Source organism: Daucus carota, chromosome 4 (assembly GCF_001625215.2).
Source record: "Daucus carota subsp. sativus chromosome 4, DH1 v3.0, whole genome shotgun sequence".
Taxonomy (NCBI): Eukaryota; Viridiplantae; Streptophyta; class Magnoliopsida; order Apiales; family Apiaceae; genus Daucus; species Daucus carota.
This window is the reverse complement of record NC_030384.2, coordinates 42,404,207-42,424,602: the sequence shown is the minus strand read 5'-3', so window position 1 is coordinate 42,424,602 and position 20,396 is coordinate 42,404,207. Positions and strand designations below refer to the sequence as shown.

The 20,396-nt window shown below is 35.9% G+C and overlaps 2 protein-coding genes and 1 long non-coding RNA gene across 7 annotated transcripts; all 3 read right to left on the bottom strand.

Annotated features, from left to right (window-relative positions):
* Nucleotides 1-9: 9 nt before the first annotated feature.
* On the bottom strand, nucleotides 10-3,461 carry LOC108218463 (purple acid phosphatase 2). Its single transcript, XM_017391399.2, has 8 exons — nucleotides 3,200-3,461; nucleotides 2,571-2,771; nucleotides 2,336-2,447; nucleotides 1,964-2,193; nucleotides 1,599-1,737; nucleotides 918-1,138; nucleotides 578-699; nucleotides 10-453 (listed from the first exon to the last, which is right to left on the bottom strand). Exons 1-8 carry the CDS (start codon nucleotides 3,392-3,394, stop codon nucleotides 252-254), a joined length of 1,422 nt encoding a protein of 473 aa, XP_017246888.1. The 5' UTR covers nucleotides 3,395-3,461; the 3' UTR covers nucleotides 10-251.
* Nucleotides 3,462-5,034: 1,573 nt separating this feature from the next.
* LOC108218464 (protein WALLS ARE THIN 1) lies at nucleotides 5,035-7,620 on the bottom strand. The gene is made up of 6 exons (XM_017391400.2): nucleotides 7,108-7,620; nucleotides 6,963-7,025; nucleotides 6,739-6,855; nucleotides 6,208-6,619; nucleotides 5,766-5,917; nucleotides 5,035-5,453 (listed from the first exon to the last, which is right to left on the bottom strand). The coding sequence occupies exons 1-6, from the start codon at nucleotides 7,353-7,355 to the stop codon at nucleotides 5,264-5,266; spliced, it is 1,182 nt and encodes a 393-aa protein (XP_017246889.1). The 5' UTR covers nucleotides 7,356-7,620; the 3' UTR covers nucleotides 5,035-5,263.
* Nucleotides 7,621-11,366: 3,746 nt separating this feature from the next.
* On the bottom strand, nucleotides 11,367-19,762 carry LOC108216202 (uncharacterized). 5 transcript variants are annotated; one of them, XR_010290984.1, is made up of 6 exons: nucleotides 19,409-19,762; nucleotides 18,297-18,420; nucleotides 17,962-18,075; nucleotides 15,763-15,894; nucleotides 12,339-12,431; nucleotides 11,367-12,196 (listed from the first exon to the last, which is right to left on the bottom strand). It is a non-coding gene; the product is annotated as an uncharacterized LOC108216202 (long non-coding RNA). The 5 variants fall into 5 exon arrangements; XR_010290986.1 differs by lacking the exon at nucleotides 15,763-15,894 and having other exon boundaries at nucleotides 11,367-11,907; nucleotides 12,006-12,196; nucleotides 19,409-19,758; XR_001806055.2 differs by lacking the exon at nucleotides 15,763-15,894 and having other exon boundaries at nucleotides 11,367-11,907; nucleotides 12,081-12,196; nucleotides 19,409-19,753.
* Nucleotides 19,763-20,396: the final 634 nt, after the last annotated feature.

Below are 20,396 nucleotides of genomic sequence, written 5' to 3'. Positions count from 1 at the left end.
CCAGCAGTGTGAACTTATCTTTTCTATATCATCTTGCATTAACCTCGAGTAATTAGGCATGCTCTGTTTCGAGAAGAAACGAGCTGTTATACAATTTGCAAATTACAGTACATTTTTTGTTCTAAAAGGAAATCACCCACAAAATTATGGTATAATGACTTGGTTCATGATTCCAAAAGTTCGGCAGGAGTTCTTTTATACACAATGGCTGGAAGCCTGGTACACAGAGATGAAAAGGAGAAACGAAATCCTCAACGATATGAAGCAACGGCTAACTGTTCCGATGATTTCCAGTATCTGTTATGAAACCACAAAGAGTCTGCTTCAACAGCATAGTCGTCTTGGTTGCGATGCCAACTGAAATAAGCATGGGTTTTGTTCTTTATCTCAAAAGTTCCGTGACCAAAGCTTGCTTCACGGTAAGCTGAATAACTTGGCTGAGGTTCTGTCATTCTGTATCCATACACATTTGCATATATGAAATTAAATTGTTTTACTGAACTTGAAATATCAGGAATAACTATAAGGGTACAGGTTTGTTTTGTAGGAAATCATAGTTGATATATAAAAGACGTACTCTGTCACTAATCCTTCTTGATTCCCTCCGTCTCCGATGGTAATGTAAACTGGAGCAGACTGGTCACTCATGGGAGTGCATTCCCCGTTTACAACATTGTAGCGGATATTAGATATCCGTTCCTGTGTTACAAACCGCAAACAAATTTGATAACTAGCAAACTAAAATGCAAGACAAATTAGCAACAAAATTGTCACTTAATTGTAGAATCCTTGCTACATTATTGAAAGTCCTGACTCCTGAGCCTTGGATTAATTACAAGTGCTAATCTCAACTAAGCATAATTTATGAAACAAATGTTGTATTCTACTATAAATTGGAGATGGGATCGTATACTTACAGATCTTTCATATGCATGTACATGACCTGAGAAAACAACGTCAACTTTGTACTCCACAAACCATGATTCATACATTACCCTCATGGTTTCTCCTTCCATGTAGTGATGTGCGTAGCTGTTGTACATTGGAGCATGCATAAGTACAATGAGCCATGGTGTCTCGCTTCTGTTTACCTTTGGTAGTTCATTGGTTAACCACTTGTACTGAGGAGTGTATTTTCCTGCAAATTTACAGCTTAGTTCATGTTAGTGTCTGACTGTTCGATTTTCTAAAGTGATGCTACTGTATTACTGCCTCGTAATGTGAAGTTGGTCCTGGACCATAAAGCACATAGATCGCAGACCACTACTGAGTATCTAGCACATACCGCACCAAAATAAATCCCCTAAAATATATGGAAATCAGATATTTAAAAAGTTACCATCTAAGCAGTACAAAAGAAGAAAAATATGAAGCAACACTAGTTATCAGAGTTAGATGGATCAGACAAGGGTGCGCTCACTTTTCTGTCTGATCAAGTCTGAAACTCCTTGTCATATTAAACCTACTCGAGGAAAGCAAAATGGCACTCTAACTATGGAGATAGGGTATCCATACTTGGTTTAAATTTTCTTTCCTTTGCACACTAGGTTCTTCACAAATTACAATTGTCTATCTACTGTATAGATATACAATCTTACCATAAGCAGAGTAGGAAGACATGACGATGATGTATGCTGAAGCTCTCTTGACTGAGTACCAGAGAGGAGATGTGCTATTCGCTGCTCTGTAGGGCACAAAATAGCGATGTTTGTAAGGCTTGAAAGGTTCGTATTCACCCTGAGAAAAGGGGTCAAATCAGCAAATTAAAAGCAATTAGTATAATTATACATATCAGTGTCATAATGATATTCAAAAGGAGCTTGAACATGGTCATGAAAGAATATACTGTCGTAAAGCAGCTCACTAGGGAACCTTAAGACATGTATTTAGTCAATACATATACTACACAACCATAATATACTAATACAGATTCTGACAAGAGATTGGTATATGAAACACATACAATTTCAGGAACAAAATCAATTTCATGATTCCCGGCTGTCCAAATCCAAGGTTGATAAGCTGCATTTCTCTCTATAAACCTTCCCCAAGTGTCCCACCTGGTGTTATCATGATTTGGATAACAATCAGCATAAGAAAGGTCTCCCACAAACAACATTGTCTGTCCCTTTGCTGGGTTCAACTCATAGTGAGTTAGTGTCTTGTTAGAGTCAAAAGTTTGACCAAGATCCCCTGTTGAAACAAGTCTTGAAGATCATGTAACTATATTTCGAGTCTTTATTCTTTAAGGAGTTGAGCAAAAAAAATTGCAAATGACTTGCTTATAACATACAATTCGAGAGCACAAACCAGATACGTGATACTTGAAGCTTACCTATAAGGCCAAAGGTATAAGGAACATCAGGGCCAACTTTAGGAGGGGTAATAAACCAAAATCGACGTGCATTACTTCCATCACCAATCTCATAGATATATTTGGTATCATACTGCAGAAGTAGAGATATACTTCAAGTTACTGCAATCTTTCAGAAAGGCAATCCATTCGAAACCCAAGCAAACTACAAATCTATATAAAAAAAAGAGAAACCTGGACATGGCTCACTTCTCACCTCCAAATTCTCGATGGTGCAATGATGAATATACCCCGAATTGTAATCGTAGTACTTGTAGGTAACAACAGTGCTATTTGCAATATTCTTCACCTTGCTATCCTCAGCCCAATAAAGAACTGTACTCGAGCCAAGTTCATCAGGCGTGACCCAAGAGATAATCACACCCTTCCCCTCACGATCACCTTGGGTGATATGAACCTTTTAATATCAATACCAAATTATATCAAAAAACCAGCAATCACCCAATGCATTCAATTTAAAACAACAACAGGTATTAAAAACTGCATAATAAGTATCTAATAATGTTCCCATCAAATTTCCAAATTCTGAATGACTCTTCAGTCCAGCCTATGGATCCTTCCTTATATGATTATACTTATAAGTCAATCAATACAGATTTTTAAGCCAGCAAGTTTAGCTTCTAGCTCTATTACTATATTTTGGCACCAAGAAGTGATTTCCGGCCTCAAGTTATTATTTCTTGTAAAATCTCAAGGTGTCAGAGAATTCGAAAAAATCATATATTACAGCTTAGGTTCTTAACACTCAGCACAGCAGTCAGCACCTATTAGTACTTGCTAACCAAGCAGGGGAAATCACAAAGAGTTGCAGAAAGAAAAAAGAACCTGTTGAGGAGCATTATAACCAGCAGGAAGTGAGAAAACATCACTGTGCAATGGCATGTCAAGGCTCAAATTTTTATCTCTTAGATAAGTACTAGTTATTCCACCATAACAAAACTCTACACCGTTGATCATCAAAATCAAACATAGAGGGAGAAGAAGATGGAAGAATCTTGCACAACCCCATGTCGAATCCATCTATTATTTTATTTTTTTGGAACCAGGATGTTCAGCTGACAAATAATTTAGAAGGCCGGGTGGTTTTTTTAAAGGTTATTACTATATATTATATTATATGTCGGTTTAAACTTTAAAGAAGGGATATTCGAAGTGGTGATACGAATATAGTTGGGATAGGGTTGCGCCGTAATTGAATGCGAGAGTGATCAAGTCGGAGTGTACAAATTATACACAACAAATCATCATCACCTGGAAGATGCGTACTATGTTTGCTTTTGGTCTATTTACACTAGTTTTGCATATCTAGCAACCGGTCAACTGGGCTAGGAAAACTCATATTCTAAAAGGTCCGGGTTTTTGTTATAATCCCACTTCTTTTTCTGATATGAAATCAATCCTATTGGGCTTGTGACAGAAAAAGACTATTGGGCTGGCGTTATGGTTTATTCCCGCATACTGGGCCTGCTTTCCCGCTGGTAGATGGACTAGACCCGTGAGTCGGTGCAGAAACACAGTTACTTTGACCAATTTTCCCTAATGACTTAGGTAAACCAATGCCTATTTAATTATTAAAGCGTATAATTATCTTTACTAAAAAGTTAGTTTACCTGCTAAAAATATTCTTTCTAATGATTGAAACACCTGGAAAAAAATTTATATTGATAAACTACTTTAAATAAATTTTATCTAAACTGTTCAACTCATAATCATGAGTATGTGACGGATAAAAAATGCAAAACAATGAGGACATAAACCTTAGCAAATTTTATAATAAAAAACTGGATAAAAATCAATATTCAAATTCTATGGACTTCATTTCATTATGAGAAATCTTTGAACTAGATAGATTTCAAGCAATGTAAAACAAATACTTTGATGTTTATTAACACAAAAGTACATATATTACCATTACTGCAATAGGTGAAGAGAGAGAACATGTTTGTATTCAAAATTTATTATAAAATAAGATTTAGGAGAGGAGAGAGGTTCCCTAAAGATAAGGCATGGCTAGTGAATCTTAGTGATTTAGGGAATCACTAAGATACTGTTGGAGTGGATTATTTTCCCATATTCCTCATATTTTGGTTTAAGATTCCAAATAGAGAAGCTGCCGGAGTTGCTCTTAGAGCATCTCCAACCATGAAGACCCCTTAGCTAAAAGGTGAGTTGTCATGCCAAAAATAAAAAATTTAGCCAACCACGTCAAAAATTCACACTCCAACCACAGTGACCTGTTGTCTATAAATTTAGCCAACCTCTTATGGATGGCTAAATTTGTCGAACCTCTACAGGTCTGTAAGAAATCTGTAGGAAGATTGCACATCATTTATTACTATATTGAACTGATATATTCTATTTTAACAATTTAAAATATTAATAACATGCTATTTTTAAATTATAGCCAACCAATATAGCCAATACCATTGAAGAGAAATGTCTTACAGGTTCAACAAATTTTACATAACGTCTTACAGGTCCAATTTAGCCAACAATTATAGCCAACACTGTTGGAGATGCTCTTAGCCCATCAAATGCATACTTACTAATTTAGAACACAGATTAACAAATATATTAATGGTCACAATCTATTCTCTTAATAACTTATTATGGAGAAGATTTCCACAGCAATATTAAATTACTAAACACGTACATGCAAATGTGAGAATCCTCCTTCCATCCATATATTTGCATGATTCTCTATTACAAATTGATCCATTTGTCACTCTTTTACCACAGTGGATAAATAAAAATGAAAACAAAAACCCAAAACTTTAGTCCTTTTCATACACACAAACCAAACCTTTTGCATATAGGAGTACTAGACTATTTAAACCCTTTAGCGAAGAAGCCTGCTGTTAATTAATCAGGGTCTGGCTGATCAGCTGGTTAAACACTTTCGGTGGTCTGAGAGAGCAGCGGCTGAGCCAGGGAGGATTTGATGTGGCTTCTGCTGTTTCCTTGCTCCGTCGGGCTCTGAATCGCAGCTGCCTTTTGCAGCATTGCGAATTTCCTTTCTTCATTCTTACCCCACAGCACTAGGTACAGCCCTGTTATAATCAGCACCGCTCCAATAATCCTGTACATGATTAAATGTGTATTAATATCAACTGCTCCATAATTCCTTCTAATGGGACATACAGATAGATAAATCCAGAATCATCTGAAAATCAAAGGTTGGGGATATGCACATGTGGCCTTGTCTGCATGTATAATTGAGACATAAAATGCATTCATGTATACTTAGGGTCGTTTGGATCATGGATTTCAACCCGGTTGGCGAGAATAATGTACTAGAATCTCATTCTCATTCCCGTGAACAGGGCTGAAAACGGTATAAATTATATTGATGCTGAGTAGTGTGACAGATGGAAATGGACAAGGTACTGACCCTCCTAGATAGAACTCCTCGCCTAACGCAACCGAAGCCATTATAGCGACCACAAGGGTCTGAACAGGCTGATACACCGCCACGAACACGGGGCCTCCCCTGTCAATGCACCATATCTGTACCGCGAAAGCAATCCCTGATGCGACCACCCCCTGCGCACGCATACATTTATCATCCATGACATGAATTAGCTAAGACTGTCTTGTCTTTTTGGGACAAAGGTGTGACTCTGTATTATTGATCTGTAACAGCTCAATACAGAACCTCATATCTGAAGTCATTGAAAAAAAATTCCTTTTGTATAAATGTATTTCTTATTTTTTTCAATTTAGTCAAAATCATAATCATGTCAACCATATTTAAGAACCACAGAATCAAATAAAGAAATAACAAGAGTTGTGATTTTTATATTCATGAATTAAATTAATTAATTAGTTCTCACCGCGTAGAAGACACTGAAAAGCTCCCCACCGGAGTGAATGAGCCAAGCTTGTGGATCTCTCTCCACAAAGCCAGCTATAACAAGAAACTGAATAACACCAAAGAAACACTGGTAAGATGTGACGGATAGCCTAGCCGGGTACTTCTTCAGCACCGGGGCTTGCAGGACTAGCCAGCCAGACCATGAGAGACAATGTCCAATCAAGAAAATGCAGCCGAGAGTCCAGTTCTTGGGCTTAGCATCTCCAAGAGAGAGCAAGAGTGGCGAAACATTAGGCCTGTGAAGCGGCGGAGTTGGACTGTATATGGTTGGCCCTTTGTACAAAGTGATCACCATGGCTCCAGCCACACAAAACAGTGTTCCTATCACCTTGCCTATGCCATCTTTTCGGTTGAGCCTCACTTGTTCTAACCTGATAATTGACAATCACGCAATCACTTATAAATTAATTTATGTGCTCAATCAATACATGCTAAAAAAAAAAAAATCCATCTAAATAAAGAAATTATCATGGATCACTATGTGACTTGCCTGAGGATTGCAGCCATAAGGAATGTAATGGCAGGGACAGAGTTCTGTATCGCGGAAGCAAAGGTAGGTGATGTGTTGTCTAATCCCACCAAGTAGAATCCCTGATTAGCTGTTATTCTGTCAAGTGATTCACCAAGTAATCAAAATTATGAAATATGCATTAAATGAATAAAATTGTGTAATTATGTGGATCGAGTAGACGAGTACTAATGGTAATTAATTACCCGACGCAAGCAAGGAGGAAAAACTGGGTAAGAAACGAAAGAGTAAGCGGGGGACGCTCTTTCCTGCACAAATAAACCGTATACTTAAAATCATGACAAGAGCAGCAGAAAATCTTTTTTTTGTATACGAAAGAATGATGAGTACTTTTCGAGGAAGTAAGCGAAAGGCAAGAGGAGGAAGAAAGCAAGAATGTTTCTGTAAACAGGGAAGACAATCTTGCTGATGCCCATGTTAAGAGCCGCTCTGGAGACAACATGGAAACCAGCATAACCAAACTGCAAGGCCAGCATGGCCACGTGGAGCTGGACCTTCTCCGGCACCGTAATCCCCATGATTCTCCTGCTGTAGTTCACCGCTCCCCCTGACGATCCACCAGCACCGCTATCCGCCATTTTGATCTCAAATTACTGCTCTTCCACTAATCAACTTATAAGCTAGCTGTTTGTATATAAGGGATCAAAAGTCACAGACTATTAGGACATGCAATTGTGCATAATGCATGTGTAGATAGTCTATAGTCTCTTAGTGATGGATGGAATGAGGAGCTAACGGGAGAATGAGGAAGATTTATATAGACACTACGAGGAGATAGTGGTATGCAGTAGGGTTAATTACAAAGGGTTATGAGTGATCATAGAGGGAGCTCGGAGGGACCGTGTGATCCCACATGAAATGAAATTTAAATAAAGAAGCATTACTATTATTTTGTCAACTAAAATAGTCTTAGCAGGAGTATCAAGTATGAACTATCGCCCTTGTTACGGTCTCGCAAGTACGTAAACATATATTCCCTTCTCGCCTGCTCACCGACTAACAAGAAATACATCCTTTACATTTATATAAACTGGGCCTATAAATGAAAAGAGTTCATTTCAAATATGACTCCATTTAATTCGCGATTCCATTTCATCCATTTTTTATACTTTCTTTTTCGCTTTGTTTTTTTTTTTTTCAAGTTATAAAATTTTTTACTTTCCTGATTTATTAATTAAATACCAAACTAATCACATCATTTTGGCCATGTTTGGAAGGCAGAGGTTTGTGGCAAAATCAGAGGTTTCGACTAGTTTAGAGGTTTGACCACTAAAATCCGCTAATATTAGTGTTTGGTAGTTAGCGGATTGAAATAGAGGTTTGGACCCAAAAAACTAATTTTGGAAAAGCTATTCTGAAGAGTTTTTTGGGCTAGAATTTTTGGTTTGTGTCAGAAAAAGCTAATCAATCAGTTATTAACCAAATAATTTTACAAAAAAAGCTAATTCAATCCGTCAGTCAAAACACTACTTCAATCGGCTAGTCAAAACATCAAATTCAATCCGCTAACAGCTAACCGCTAATTCCCAAACAGAGCCTTTATCTATTTTTCTTATTCTTACAAACTATTCTATAATAAAATTTTTAGCATCTGTGATCAACCTAGAATATAATATAAAAAATGGGATAAAACGGAGACGAAAAAGACATGGCAGACAGCAGGCCAGTAATTATGAAGATGATAATTGAGGATTGACGGAGGGAGCGAAAGTCATAAATATGAATAGTAGTTTGTAATAAAAATATGTAGATATTGGGCAGAAAGAACGAACGCACGAGGGCGAGGGAGGGTGGGGTTGTTCATTATCCTCCCCCGTCAAAACCAACCCTACCACTTGGTCTCATACACAATAAGTTGTATACATGGCTATATTCTATTTTAATAAAACAGCCTAGCTAGTACTTAGTAGAGCTACATGTAAGTTGTAACTTCTCTTTTGTATATACTCTCAACACTTTATTCTGCATCAAGTACATGCATTACGGGGGCGTTTGCCAAGCTTAAAAAAAGTGTTTCTATCCTTAAAATAAAGAAGTAAGAAGTAAATAAGTTAATAAAGTGTTTGAAAAAGAAGCAGAAGCTGTGAGAGAGAAGCTAGCATTCTCAGCTTCTTAAAAGTGATTCTATTTCTTTACACAAACAGGTCAAGAAAAATAAAAGCCAGAAGCAGAAATTGTTTCTGATTCCCAAACACCCCATAGATTTAAAGCCGATTAGCGGTCCGTACGATTTTCACTTGCTTTTTCAAACCATTCATCTGCATCATGATTTTGCACGCCACTCTCACTAGGAGTGCTTCATGCTATGAAATATGATATCCCTCCCATTAATCTCTGCACTGTGTATCCCTTGCCATCTAGCTAGATTCAATATTTTCAGATTCCTTTAAATATTTGATGGCCGTAGGGATTTTTCTAATGATCTGTAGCCATCAGGGTCATATGAGTGTTTTTTTGTGTGTGTTGCTTAAAAAAAACTTATTATACTCTTCTGTTCGTATTTATACCGTGAGAAGTGACTACTTGAAGGATGGGTAACTTATGTAGGTGTTTGAGGTGGAAGGGTTATTCAATATAAGTGGAAGTTAATCCAGATTTTCGGGATAACATGATACTCGGATGGTTGTCACGTGTCTAACTGCTTGAGGATAGTCAGCAAGATGCTTACAAGTAACTGGATCACCTGTTCGGATCATGCCTACAGTTTTTTCTTGGAGAACTCAACAGATTCCGGAAGTGAAGATCATAGGCGAGCCTAGGAGCCTACGGGAGCAGTTACATATTGACGATAAATTCGTATATATGGGAGTATTGTTCAAGAGTTCCTTGATCACAAATAATACTCGTTTTTGTACGAGACTTTATTATCAATTTATCGTAATACATGGAATGATAGAATGAAGAGAACGACTGAATGTAGGAGCAAGTTGATGGACGAATCTAATGAAGCCATCCATGTATATGACTAGTGTAATAATTATGATTCCCACTCCCAGAGATTATAATGTTCTTGCCACTCATCTGGTCTGATTACAATTTAGTAATCCATTTACTACTTTAAATGGCATGCTGCTCCCCATCCGTTGACAACCACCATCATCATTTTCCTCATTTGAATCTAATCAGATCAGTGTTCTAAAAGTCGGCGATTAATCGGGATTAATCGCCGATTAATCGTTGTTCGGTCGGCCACCGTCTCGATTAAGCGTTAATCGGTGAAAAAAGTGTTTTTTCTGAAAATCGGTCAAAATCGGGATTAATCGGAAAAAATCAGTCAAAAATCGGCGAATTTAAAAAATTTAAAAATCGAAAGTAAAAAAAATTTGAAATTTGAAATTTAATTTTAAATAAAACAAAAAGGCACGAAAATGACAAAACACAGAAATTAAAGTTGTTTTTATTACCTTTCTCTCTTTCAAGATTAGCTCATAATCTCTAATTACATTACATAAATTTATAATATCTTCCTTCACATATTCAATCAAATTCAAGTTTATATATGAGATGACTGCACTTGTGTATGTATATAAAGACATGTTTTGTGTTACAAAAAATCATTAATCTTTTGATCTTATATGGCTATAAATTTATACTATATATAATTATATTAATATATATATATATGATTTAAAAAATAATATTAAATTGATTACGATTAATGATCCGATTAATCTCCGATTATCCGATTAATCGCTGGACGGTGCCTTCACCGACTAAGTCCGATTCCCGCTTTTTACAACACTGAATCAGATCAATAACTAATTATCAATTGCCAAAATCTGCCCCTATATGCACTACCGTCCAAATTCGATAAAAACTTGTTAAACGATGTATTTCAATTATTTTCTGTTAATACAGTGGATTAGTTATAATTATACTCTTATTTCCCTATTAGTTTTGGGAGATCTGGCTTATCGCATCATTAATACTTTCAGCATGTTTATAGCTGGCTCACGGCATATAGATAGCTGAGGTATACTTGGAACGGTTATTCGAGGACTCTTGTTCCTCATTGCTTAGTTTTTATAACTGAGTCGCCTGAATACCGCAACAGCCATGGAATTATTGTGAAGCTACCATTTTCAGAATTGATGTAGGCTGGATTACTCGAAAAGCCTTTGTATTTTCAGTTTCAAGAATTTTTGGATTCAGTGTGTTAAGCAGTCCGGAAACAATACGACTATTTGTTTAGCTCGTTTTATTATTTATCAAACTGATTGCATTGTCAGTTGGGGATGTCCCGACTAGACTTGTATTAATTTAATGTATTGAATTTGCATTTTATATTAAAAAAAAGAACTAAACTCCCCTGGTCAAGTGTTGCATCAAATAATTATATAAAAATAAACTCTCTCTATCTCATCATGCAAACAATGAACGTAAACAACCACATAAGACGGACCGAGTAATGAAGCAAGATAATAATTCTTAAACTTTTTGTAATTATAGTAAAGTTCGGCGTGCAAGTATCTCCAATTTGGCAAATATGAAGGGGGAAGATGCGGTTTCGGTCAATTTGGCTGCTATCGACAAGATAGCTTGGGCAGGGATTGTGAATTTAGTCACACAAAATAATCATAACACCAGTAAAAGGAAGAATGCCGCATTCATAAATCTACATCAACACCACAAGTAAAAAGCCCAACAGATTCAATCCTCTGAATCTCCCACATACATGTAAGGTAACTATCATGCTCCTCTATCATTTGTGATAGACCTGTATGGTGGAGCATCTCTTTGATGAATGTGAGCGATATCAGTTCATCAATACAATCACCACTATTTCAAGATCTTTACATTCAAATATTCAGCAAAATCAACATATAGTTTGTGGTTACACTCCTAGTTCTCAATGATCATATGCCTGCGAACCAAATTACTAAATAAAGAACTCTGACAATAGTCTTTGCGAGACTTAACAAGACACCTCATTTCCTCAAGAAAACCAATTTTTTTTAAGGGATGTGGGGAAGACTTTCACATGAGTCCAGCCATAACAGTAATGAAAAATCTCTGGTTTTCGGCAAGAATATTCCAACTTGACTAAAGTTTCTTTATAAAAAGAAAGAAAGAACTCAGCTGAAGACTTCTGTGTTTGAGATCACCATCTCTTGCCCATCATCATGTCTTCTGCTTTATAGAAATCAATAAACAAGATCTGCATTAACAGGAGCTTTCTATTCTGCTTTTCATAAATAAAAAATGCAAAGAGAAGGAAGACTGCAGACATGGAGAGGACCATTCCCCTACTTTGGAAAGATCCTTTCATCTTTATTTGTTTTGGCCCCTTTTCCAGTTTTTACCTGTTAGTGCCTACACACTAGCAGCTCTTTCCTGCTTTTACTTGGCTTTTGGCACTCACTATGATTCCCATCTCCACCCATGGCAACAATTCCTTTGTGTGCCCCCAAACCCAAATCTACAAATGCCATGTTAGGTGAAAAGGCTTGTCAGGGTATCATCAACCCATATTATTCAGGGTCCATGTAAGTTTGCACATTACTTGTAGACTTATACAAGCATTAGCAATTGCAATCAACACCAGGGCTAATCAAGCTTACCCTTTTTGACTAGAGCAACATCATTATCAGCATGGCATAACTAAGGACTTCTCTTCTGTTACTAGAGATCAGATCTGAATATTCGAGCAAATTCTGACAAGAAAATAAAAGGGTGTAATGTTTAATATCTCGAATACAAAATAGATTGCTGTAATATACTATACCTAATATGAGGGGGTAACAAGTCAATACAGACAAGTGAAGAAACAACAGTAATCTATGGAATCACTAATACTTCTACTATGGTTTATACTATACGACTATTCACTGTTCAGCTTTGACAAAGAGTCAATTCTAACTCAACTATGAGACAAGAGATATGTGAATAAGCAACGGCACTGAGTGCTGTGTCCATGATTCTTCTTCCTTTTTCTTTACTTTAGCATTTTTCTGTTAACTAACAAACAAACACCATCAACTATTTTTTGACACGATAGTACCCGGCTCATGGCATGCTTTGCTAAGTAAACCTACCTGGGATAAAGGCTGTAGTATGATAGCGCAAAATGGTTTTCCATCCAAAATTGAAAACTAAGTGCAAGAAAATAGTTTCCAGCATATATATTGAACAAATTCAAATCCAAACATTATTAAAATATTACACCAGAATCAAATACAGGACTTACAGTTTACAAATAAGTACAACAAGAATGATGAGTTGATGACTATTAAGGAACTTCCGAGCATTAAACATGCCTAGAATTACAATAACCTATATACTTAAGACAGCTAACACAAGATGCCGGCTGCCTATTTATAAGTAATTTTATTAATTGACAGTGATAGGAGTTACTTGCCGTACAGTTGATCTTTTTTAGTAGGTTATATATAGGTCTACTTCTACTATAATAGCGATCAAAAAATGGGTCAGTAGTTATTCACTGATTCTAGAGGAGAATGATTAAGTGACCAGTTTACATGACATATATGACGCGGTTCATGTCAGCGCACCCAATTTTTAGAAGGAAGAAAGTTGTGCAAGTGATATATTAATGGAATCAATTACTAACTAGAGTCTATAATAAAATTGACAGCATGAACACTGATGCCCGCTTATTTTGCTTCCTAAAACTTGTCTTCTGATTTGGAAAAACACAAGAAATGTTAAAAAATATTAGAAAAATGTGTACTCAATCTGAAAGGAATGTGATCATTGGAATAAAAAAAAATGCAATTGTTCTGTTTTATGAATGAATCACAATTAGATAACACAATCAGCATCAAGATATTTTTGTGCCAAATTTAAAAAATATAATAAGTAGTTTATTAATTCTATACTAAACAAGTATATTAGCTTGGCATACATGTATATGGCACAAGAAATCAATAAAATCGCGGGAAATATAGCTACGAATAAAGGTATGCAACTTGCAGCTAAGCGTGATGATTATAAAAGGTTGATCTACAGAATGCTTGCTTTGAAATTTAAGAGATGTGAAGCTTAAAACAATAAGTAGATGTAGGGCTGTACAAGATACACTAGCAACTCAGCTAAAACAGACAATCATAGCTATAAGAGTAGTAGCAACCCAGGAGAATAAAATAACCAGAACAACAATCTCAAAGAAAGAAGAAGAATCATCTAATCTAATGACATGTCAACTAAGGAAATATCCGGGTACCACCAAAGGCTGGACTACTTCAATCTCCCAACTATATGATCTTAACATGGAAATTCTCTCGTGATCTACTGGTTATCCATGTTGAAATCCACGTCCATGAGAGTGCCTTTGTCTCCATTACCGTTCCATTTGAATGCACTTTGTGGAGAAAAAGGGACCCAAAAGTCTAAAACTGGGGTATCAGAGATAGAGCTTATGGAAAAAATAGTGGCCAAGTTGGTAAATTATCTAATGATTTGTTTTTCTAATAAGTCCAATAATTCATTTTAGTAGATTGTATAGGAATCTCTAGCCAAAAATGCCACAAAAATCTTGTAACAAAAACAAAGATTATTCCTGGTTTTTTTATGATTCTCTCCATTATTTGCATTCTACTTTGATGGAAGTAAACAAATATTCTTAGGTGTTGACGAATAAAAGCTCGTTTGTTCCTTGCACATATAAGATTATCAGCCCTTCCGTAGTCTGCTGCCTCCGACGATTATCTATCCAGTAGGATGAAACACGTCTGCAGCTATAATGTCGTGTTTGGTTGGGATGAATGAAATTGAAGAAAATGGAATGGAATGAAATTTGAAATGTAGTATGGGTAAATGTTCGAAATTTTCAATTCATCCTCCATCCCATTCCTAACAACCTGAACTAGAGGCTAGAGCCCAAACCCTGGATTTGAGCAGGAATGCTCCATTCTCCACACTCTTCAGACTTCACAATTGTTATATAAAATTCGCAATCACTTGTTATTTTTTAGATCTTCCCTCCTACCTTCATTGTTTCCCTTTATCTCATTTAACACAACATAGGAGTATCCTAAAGAACCCATGTTCCCTGAGAATACACAACTCAACTTAACCTGATGACCAAACACAACCACACTCTGCCTAAATCACATATTAAGGTGGGTGCATGAATCTCTTAACTTCCACCTATTACTATCTAGGGTTGCCACCTGTCTTATAAAACACTCGCACACTTAAATTCTTTTTGGAGCATTCTATAGTAAGAGAAAATTTTGATCTCCCACGTCTTGCTCTACTTAGTTGTAACAGATCAGTAGTCCTCATTAGCACATTGATAGGTTAGCAAGAACACTATTTGGAGACCTTGAAATTATTCAACAAAGAAGTTGAATCCTCAGGGTTTGAAACTGTTAATTGGTGTGACAAACGCACTAACACGAGATGCCTTAATGATGAGTTATAAGAAATGTGTTATAAAAGCATCATAAGATGTAGAATGTATAGGTAGCATGCTCACCCGCTCACAATGGGTATCAATTAGATTCATCCCTGACCGGTGGAGCATGTATATCTTGGATAGATTAATGATAATAGAGTACACCGCAATATATTTCTTCCTAATAATTGTTTACTGACAGAAAGCAGAATGTGACTCTTTTGAAAGGAAAATATATTTCCTGGGATTCTTAAGCGACATGCTACTAATCTTTGATGACAAAAGAGTGCAATTATATATGAAGTTGTAAACCAAAGTGTAAAAATGGAACTATATAATATCCAGTGGTGAACATGGAACTCCATTAATGTATGGAACGGAATATATTAACTACAGCAAGTCATCAAACTATTACTCAAATCTGACTTCAAGTTAACAGCTTTGACAAAGTGGCAGCATATAGAAACTAAGTTGGAAATGGTTCTTGAATAGAGATTTGATGATAAAGAGGCACTCGTAGTATAACATGAATGGGCTAAGCATGGACAGAAAACAAATAATTGGAAGAGATCTCACCACGGAATCCAATACCTTTGGAATCTAAGGAAAAGATTAAAAGAGCTCACATTTAGTGCTCTGTTGAAAGTAGAACTATTATGTAGAGTAGTTAAAAATCTTGTTCTGCACTTTCCAACCGGTGGGCATTGGAAGTCATGGAACTGGTTTTACAGCCACACTTTGTAGCATAGAACTCGCCCCTACCAGAAGCACACATTTTCAGAACTAAGGTAGAAATTGGAAGATAGTAAAGGTGATCCACACAAAATTGCAACTTTCCCATCAGGTGTTATCACTATAGTCTATATATAACATTCTGACAATTATTGTAAACCATAAGAATCCCGGAAATAATGGTAGGGAGGACACTAATTTTTTAAAGAACGCATGAAACAGTGGAAAGAATAATTGTCCTAATCTGGTAATTAAACACACGCAACCACTTGGCGTCAATTTTCCTAGGATCTCGGTAATGTAATTCCTTCCCCAGATATGATATATAAATATCTTGATAGCCAGGGAAAAAAACCACTATCAACCGAACAGTCTAGTTGTGATAGTGGAGACAGAGAGCACTTTTCCATTCAAGTGCATTCATGTATTTCATTAAGGGTTAGAGGCGTTTTTATATTAGGCAAAAATGAACTCATACCAGGGCAGTTTATAATAATTATGGGATCATGGGCGACGATTATCCACCCAATGAATTGATATGTTGTATTGCCAAGGCATAATCACAGCAACTCTATCAAAAATCATGTTTTTTATAAAAAAATGAAGAAGACCAAGAAAATAATTGAAGAAATCCGCTAATGTGATGGTTAAATTCAAATCACATGCGAGTCTCATGACCACTTTACATATTATATGATCAAATTTATGCTTGTGCATGTATTTTGCTATATCTTGTTTTCTTATAATTGTAATTTTTGCTTATTACATAACCGCACACATTTACACACAATCCGGGGGTCTTTATCTGGAAACAGCCTCTTTATTCTTTTGTATGAAGGTAAGGCTGTGACGCTGTGTACATCCTACCTTCCCTGCGATAAGCGGGATATACAGGGTATGTTTATTTGTTTGTAACCACTTGCCTTTGACAAGACTTAAATCTTAAACCTCTTGTAAACGTGGTTAGTGTGATATTGATTTAAAAAGAGTAAATTCTCAAACAGTTGTGTGAGGCCTTTGTTGAATACCCTACTACCTCAGGGCACAAAGTCGCTCTTCCTAATTGGCGATTGCTAGATTCTTATTCTGTAGCATGAATCGACCAGAACTCCAGACGGTACCCATAATTCCATAAACAAAAATAATCACATTCAAGATAAAAAAGCTGCTTCCCTTTCAAAAAGATTTGCAACAAAAGGTTTATAACCATAGCCAATTGAAAATAGAAATTTTAAGATACCAGCATCGGGCAACATATTATGCAAAGACACACACTTCCAAAGCTACCAGCTAAAAAGAGTGGGAAAATTCCTAAGCTGCTTGATTTTCACTTCATAAATGTCTATATCATATACTCCCTCTGTCCCATTATTTTTGTCACCAATCAGAAATTCACCTTTTATTCAGTCACATAAAATAAGCTGATAAATATTTGTATTCTTTTTCAAAAATATTAACATAATTAATATTTTATTTATATTTACTAAATGCGGACAATAGTTTTGGGACAAGCAGAATAGGAAATGAGGTCACAATGGGTGGGACGGAGGGAGTAAAATTGTTGGCTAGTTCAGACCCTCTTAGTCTATTGACAATATAAGTATATAACTAGAAAATAATATTAATAAATAGAAGCACTTTTAGTTCATATATTTATTCCAGGCCTGCAAGAATTATAGGGATCTGTTTATTTCTGTATGGCTTTAACCAAGACAGACCGCAACCAATCATATGGTTAATAATGATTTAGATACAAGAAACTGAGCAGCAATGGTTCGAAATAAAAATAACAACACCTCGTCATGGTTTTATAAACCCAAAGCAATAGCCAGTATACTACTTCAGTTTTATGTGAACTGAAAACTGACAGAATGAGTTGCAGACTATGACGATGAGCTCCACTAGAAAACCTACATATCTTATCTTAAGGGACTTAAAGCATGATTTTTTTCTAAGTTTGTCTCCTTTAAAATGTCCCCTTACTACAATATTAAGCAAATAATTCTTCTATAATAGCATGTACACTATGCCGAGGCTCTCATTTACGAACTTCAGTAACTTGATATAAGATCAGGGAGCTTATCAGTCAGAACCTGTATCCCGCACTTTTCTTCTATCCTGGCTTAAGCTAGGAGGTTCGGTGGTTTGTCCCCCTTTTGTTGTACAGGCAGAGTTAAAACTTTATTCAGTATCTCTTTCAAGAATTGCTGCAAAGTTTATATAGCACATATGTTTAACATCCAGAACACGCTACAGATACCATGCATGCAAGTTTATAATTATAAAGATCTATATACACAAAATCACACCACGGAACATAAGAATCGTATTTCTTACTCCCAATTTCATCTCTTAAGAAAAAAACCTTTTGTCTCATTTAAATTTGATTGGACTAAAGCTACGGAAAGGCAATAATATACGAACATACCACATGTGTTATTTGGTCCCCTGAACTAGCTGCTTCAAGGCGCAATTAGATTGTCTTTCGAGCAGCTTCAACATGACATCATCCAATTTCCTGAGGTCAGTTCAAGCTCTTTTTACATCTGAACCTTTTCATGATAAAAAATAGTGAGACATGACATCCATGTACATAAGGAAATCATGGAAGCTTTAATGAATTACGAATGAGTGTTCACAGCTATAATCAGGGACAGATGTACATTATCAGTCGTGGGGTAGTTGTCCCCGATGGTTTAAAAACTTGATATATTTTGTATTATTATATTTTGTTTTTACTTCCGGTGACCCTTATGATTAATGCATGCAGCCCCCAGTTAGATGATTCCAGGTTCAAATCTCAGTAGTTCTGTTTTAATATTTTGTGTATTTTCACAACAAACCTATATATTTAACATCAACTAACTCAAACCCCTCTTGGTTATATGAAAATTTTGCCTCTAAATAGGGGTTTCTTTTGTGTGTTTTTTGCCCCCACTTAATTAAATTCCTAGATCCGTCCCTGGCTATAATTCTATGAACTTGTTTACCAATGTGAGGATATACATACCCATGTATCCCATGGCATCATCTCCTTCCCCTTGCATTTTATTCATGTTTCGGATTTGTATTCCTTGATTATATGATGATAATAAATTTGTTGTAGTCAAGCTAAATAGACCCACGGCGTATCAATGTGACGAGTTCACATGAACCCAAGCCATTATCAGGTTAAAGCCTACATACAAGAGATTTAGCAAATTAATCTAGAAGTACCATTTCATATTGACAAACAGGACTCAATATGCATAAGATTTAGCAAATTAATCCAAAATTATGGTCAGATTTTCCTTGTGGATTTAACCAAACCTCAATTACAATTACGAGTTTGCAAAGAAAGAGGCGGATTCGATTATACATTGAAATAAGAGAATTGGGGATTAGCTGCATTGCATGTAACCTTGAGATAATGCAGAAACATAATCATAGATTCTTAGCACACTGGGAACTGAATAACTGTGATAAAAATCAGTAACAATAAATTGTCGAAAAAATGTAAATGAATAACAATATATGTAACCAAATAAGCTTGTTACATACCGGCCCTCACCCACATCTGTGTTTGTATCGGCGTTTCCTTTTCTTCATCTGTCTCGGCCATTGTCCATTGATGTGTTTCCCGTCTTATCGTCTATGATCGACAATCAAAAAGTGCAACGCACTGTTCCCTCGTTTTTCGAGCGGAAAGTGGAAAATGTACTGGGCCGTTTGGGTGAGCTTAGAACAAGTGTTTCTTGATGAAAGTAAAAAAGTGAAGTACAAGTTAGATCAAAGTGTTTCGGAAAAAAGCAGAAGGTGTTAGAGAAAAACTAGCATTTGTAACTTCTAAAAAGTGCTTCTACTTTTTTATACAAACGGATGAAGAAAAGTAGAAACCGACTTCTTTAAAAAAAAGAAATACTTCTCGTGAATGGCCAAACAGGCCCGCAAAATAAGTGAGGTTAAGAGCTCTCCAATCGTGCTGGTTACAGATCATCTCCAACAAACTTTTAAGTTTTAAGATTTTAAATTTTTTTTCATTCATTAAATTCGAGAGTATTCAAGTAAGATTATTTAAAATATATCAAAATTTTGAAATATTCGATTGAGATTTTAAATTACACTACAAAATTGGGTGGTACTCAGCTAGGATCTTAAACTATATTTATAAATCCGATGATATTCGATTAAAATTGTTTAAAATTCATTAAAATCTAATGATTAACCATTAAAATTATGCAAACATGTAAAGAACCTGACGGGACGGAAGAGGATGTGAGAGGAAGCGTAGATATTAACGGCTAACGAGAATTCTAAATTTACCCGGACTTTCTTGGGAAAATATGATAGAAGAAAATAACCTATCAAGACTTTTTGAGGATTTTTTAGAAATGAAAAAAATTATTGACGCCTAAAGAAAAGCTAGGAATTCCATTCATAAAATCACACTATTTTTGAATCTATGCACAATTTAAGACACGTAAACGGATAATAATTCTATATAAACAAAATATTCCAAACAACATCTTGTTCTGAAGTTCAGTTCCTG

What these genes read in the sequence shown, in the direction of transcription:
- LOC108218463 (XM_017391399.2), bottom strand. Translation starts at nt 3,394, where the DNA reads ATGGATTCGACATGGGGTTGTGCAAGATTCTTCCATCTTCTTCTCCCT. An exon ending in GTTATAATGCTCCTCAACAG is followed by an intron (nt 2,772 to 3,199) that starts GTTCTTTTTTCT and finishes TGATATTAAAAG; the next exon opens with GTTCATATCACCCAAGGTGA. An exon ending in TACATGCATATGAAAGATCT is followed by an intron (nt 700 to 917) that starts GTAAGTATACGA and finishes TTTGTAACACAG; the next exon opens with GAACGGATATCTAATATCCG.
- LOC108218464 (XM_017391400.2), bottom strand. Translation starts at nt 7,355, where the DNA reads ATGGCGGATAGCGGTGCTGGTGGATCGTCAGGGGGAGCGGTGAACTAC. An exon ending in TTCGCTTACTTCCTCGAAAA is followed by an intron (nt 7,026 to 7,107) that starts GTACTCATCATT and finishes TTATTTGTGCAG; the next exon opens with GAAAGAGCGTCCCCCGCTTA. An exon ending in CTTATGGCTGCAATCCTCAG is followed by an intron (nt 6,620 to 6,738) that starts GCAAGTCACATA and finishes GTCAATTATCAG; the next exon opens with GTTAGAACAAGTGAGGCTCA.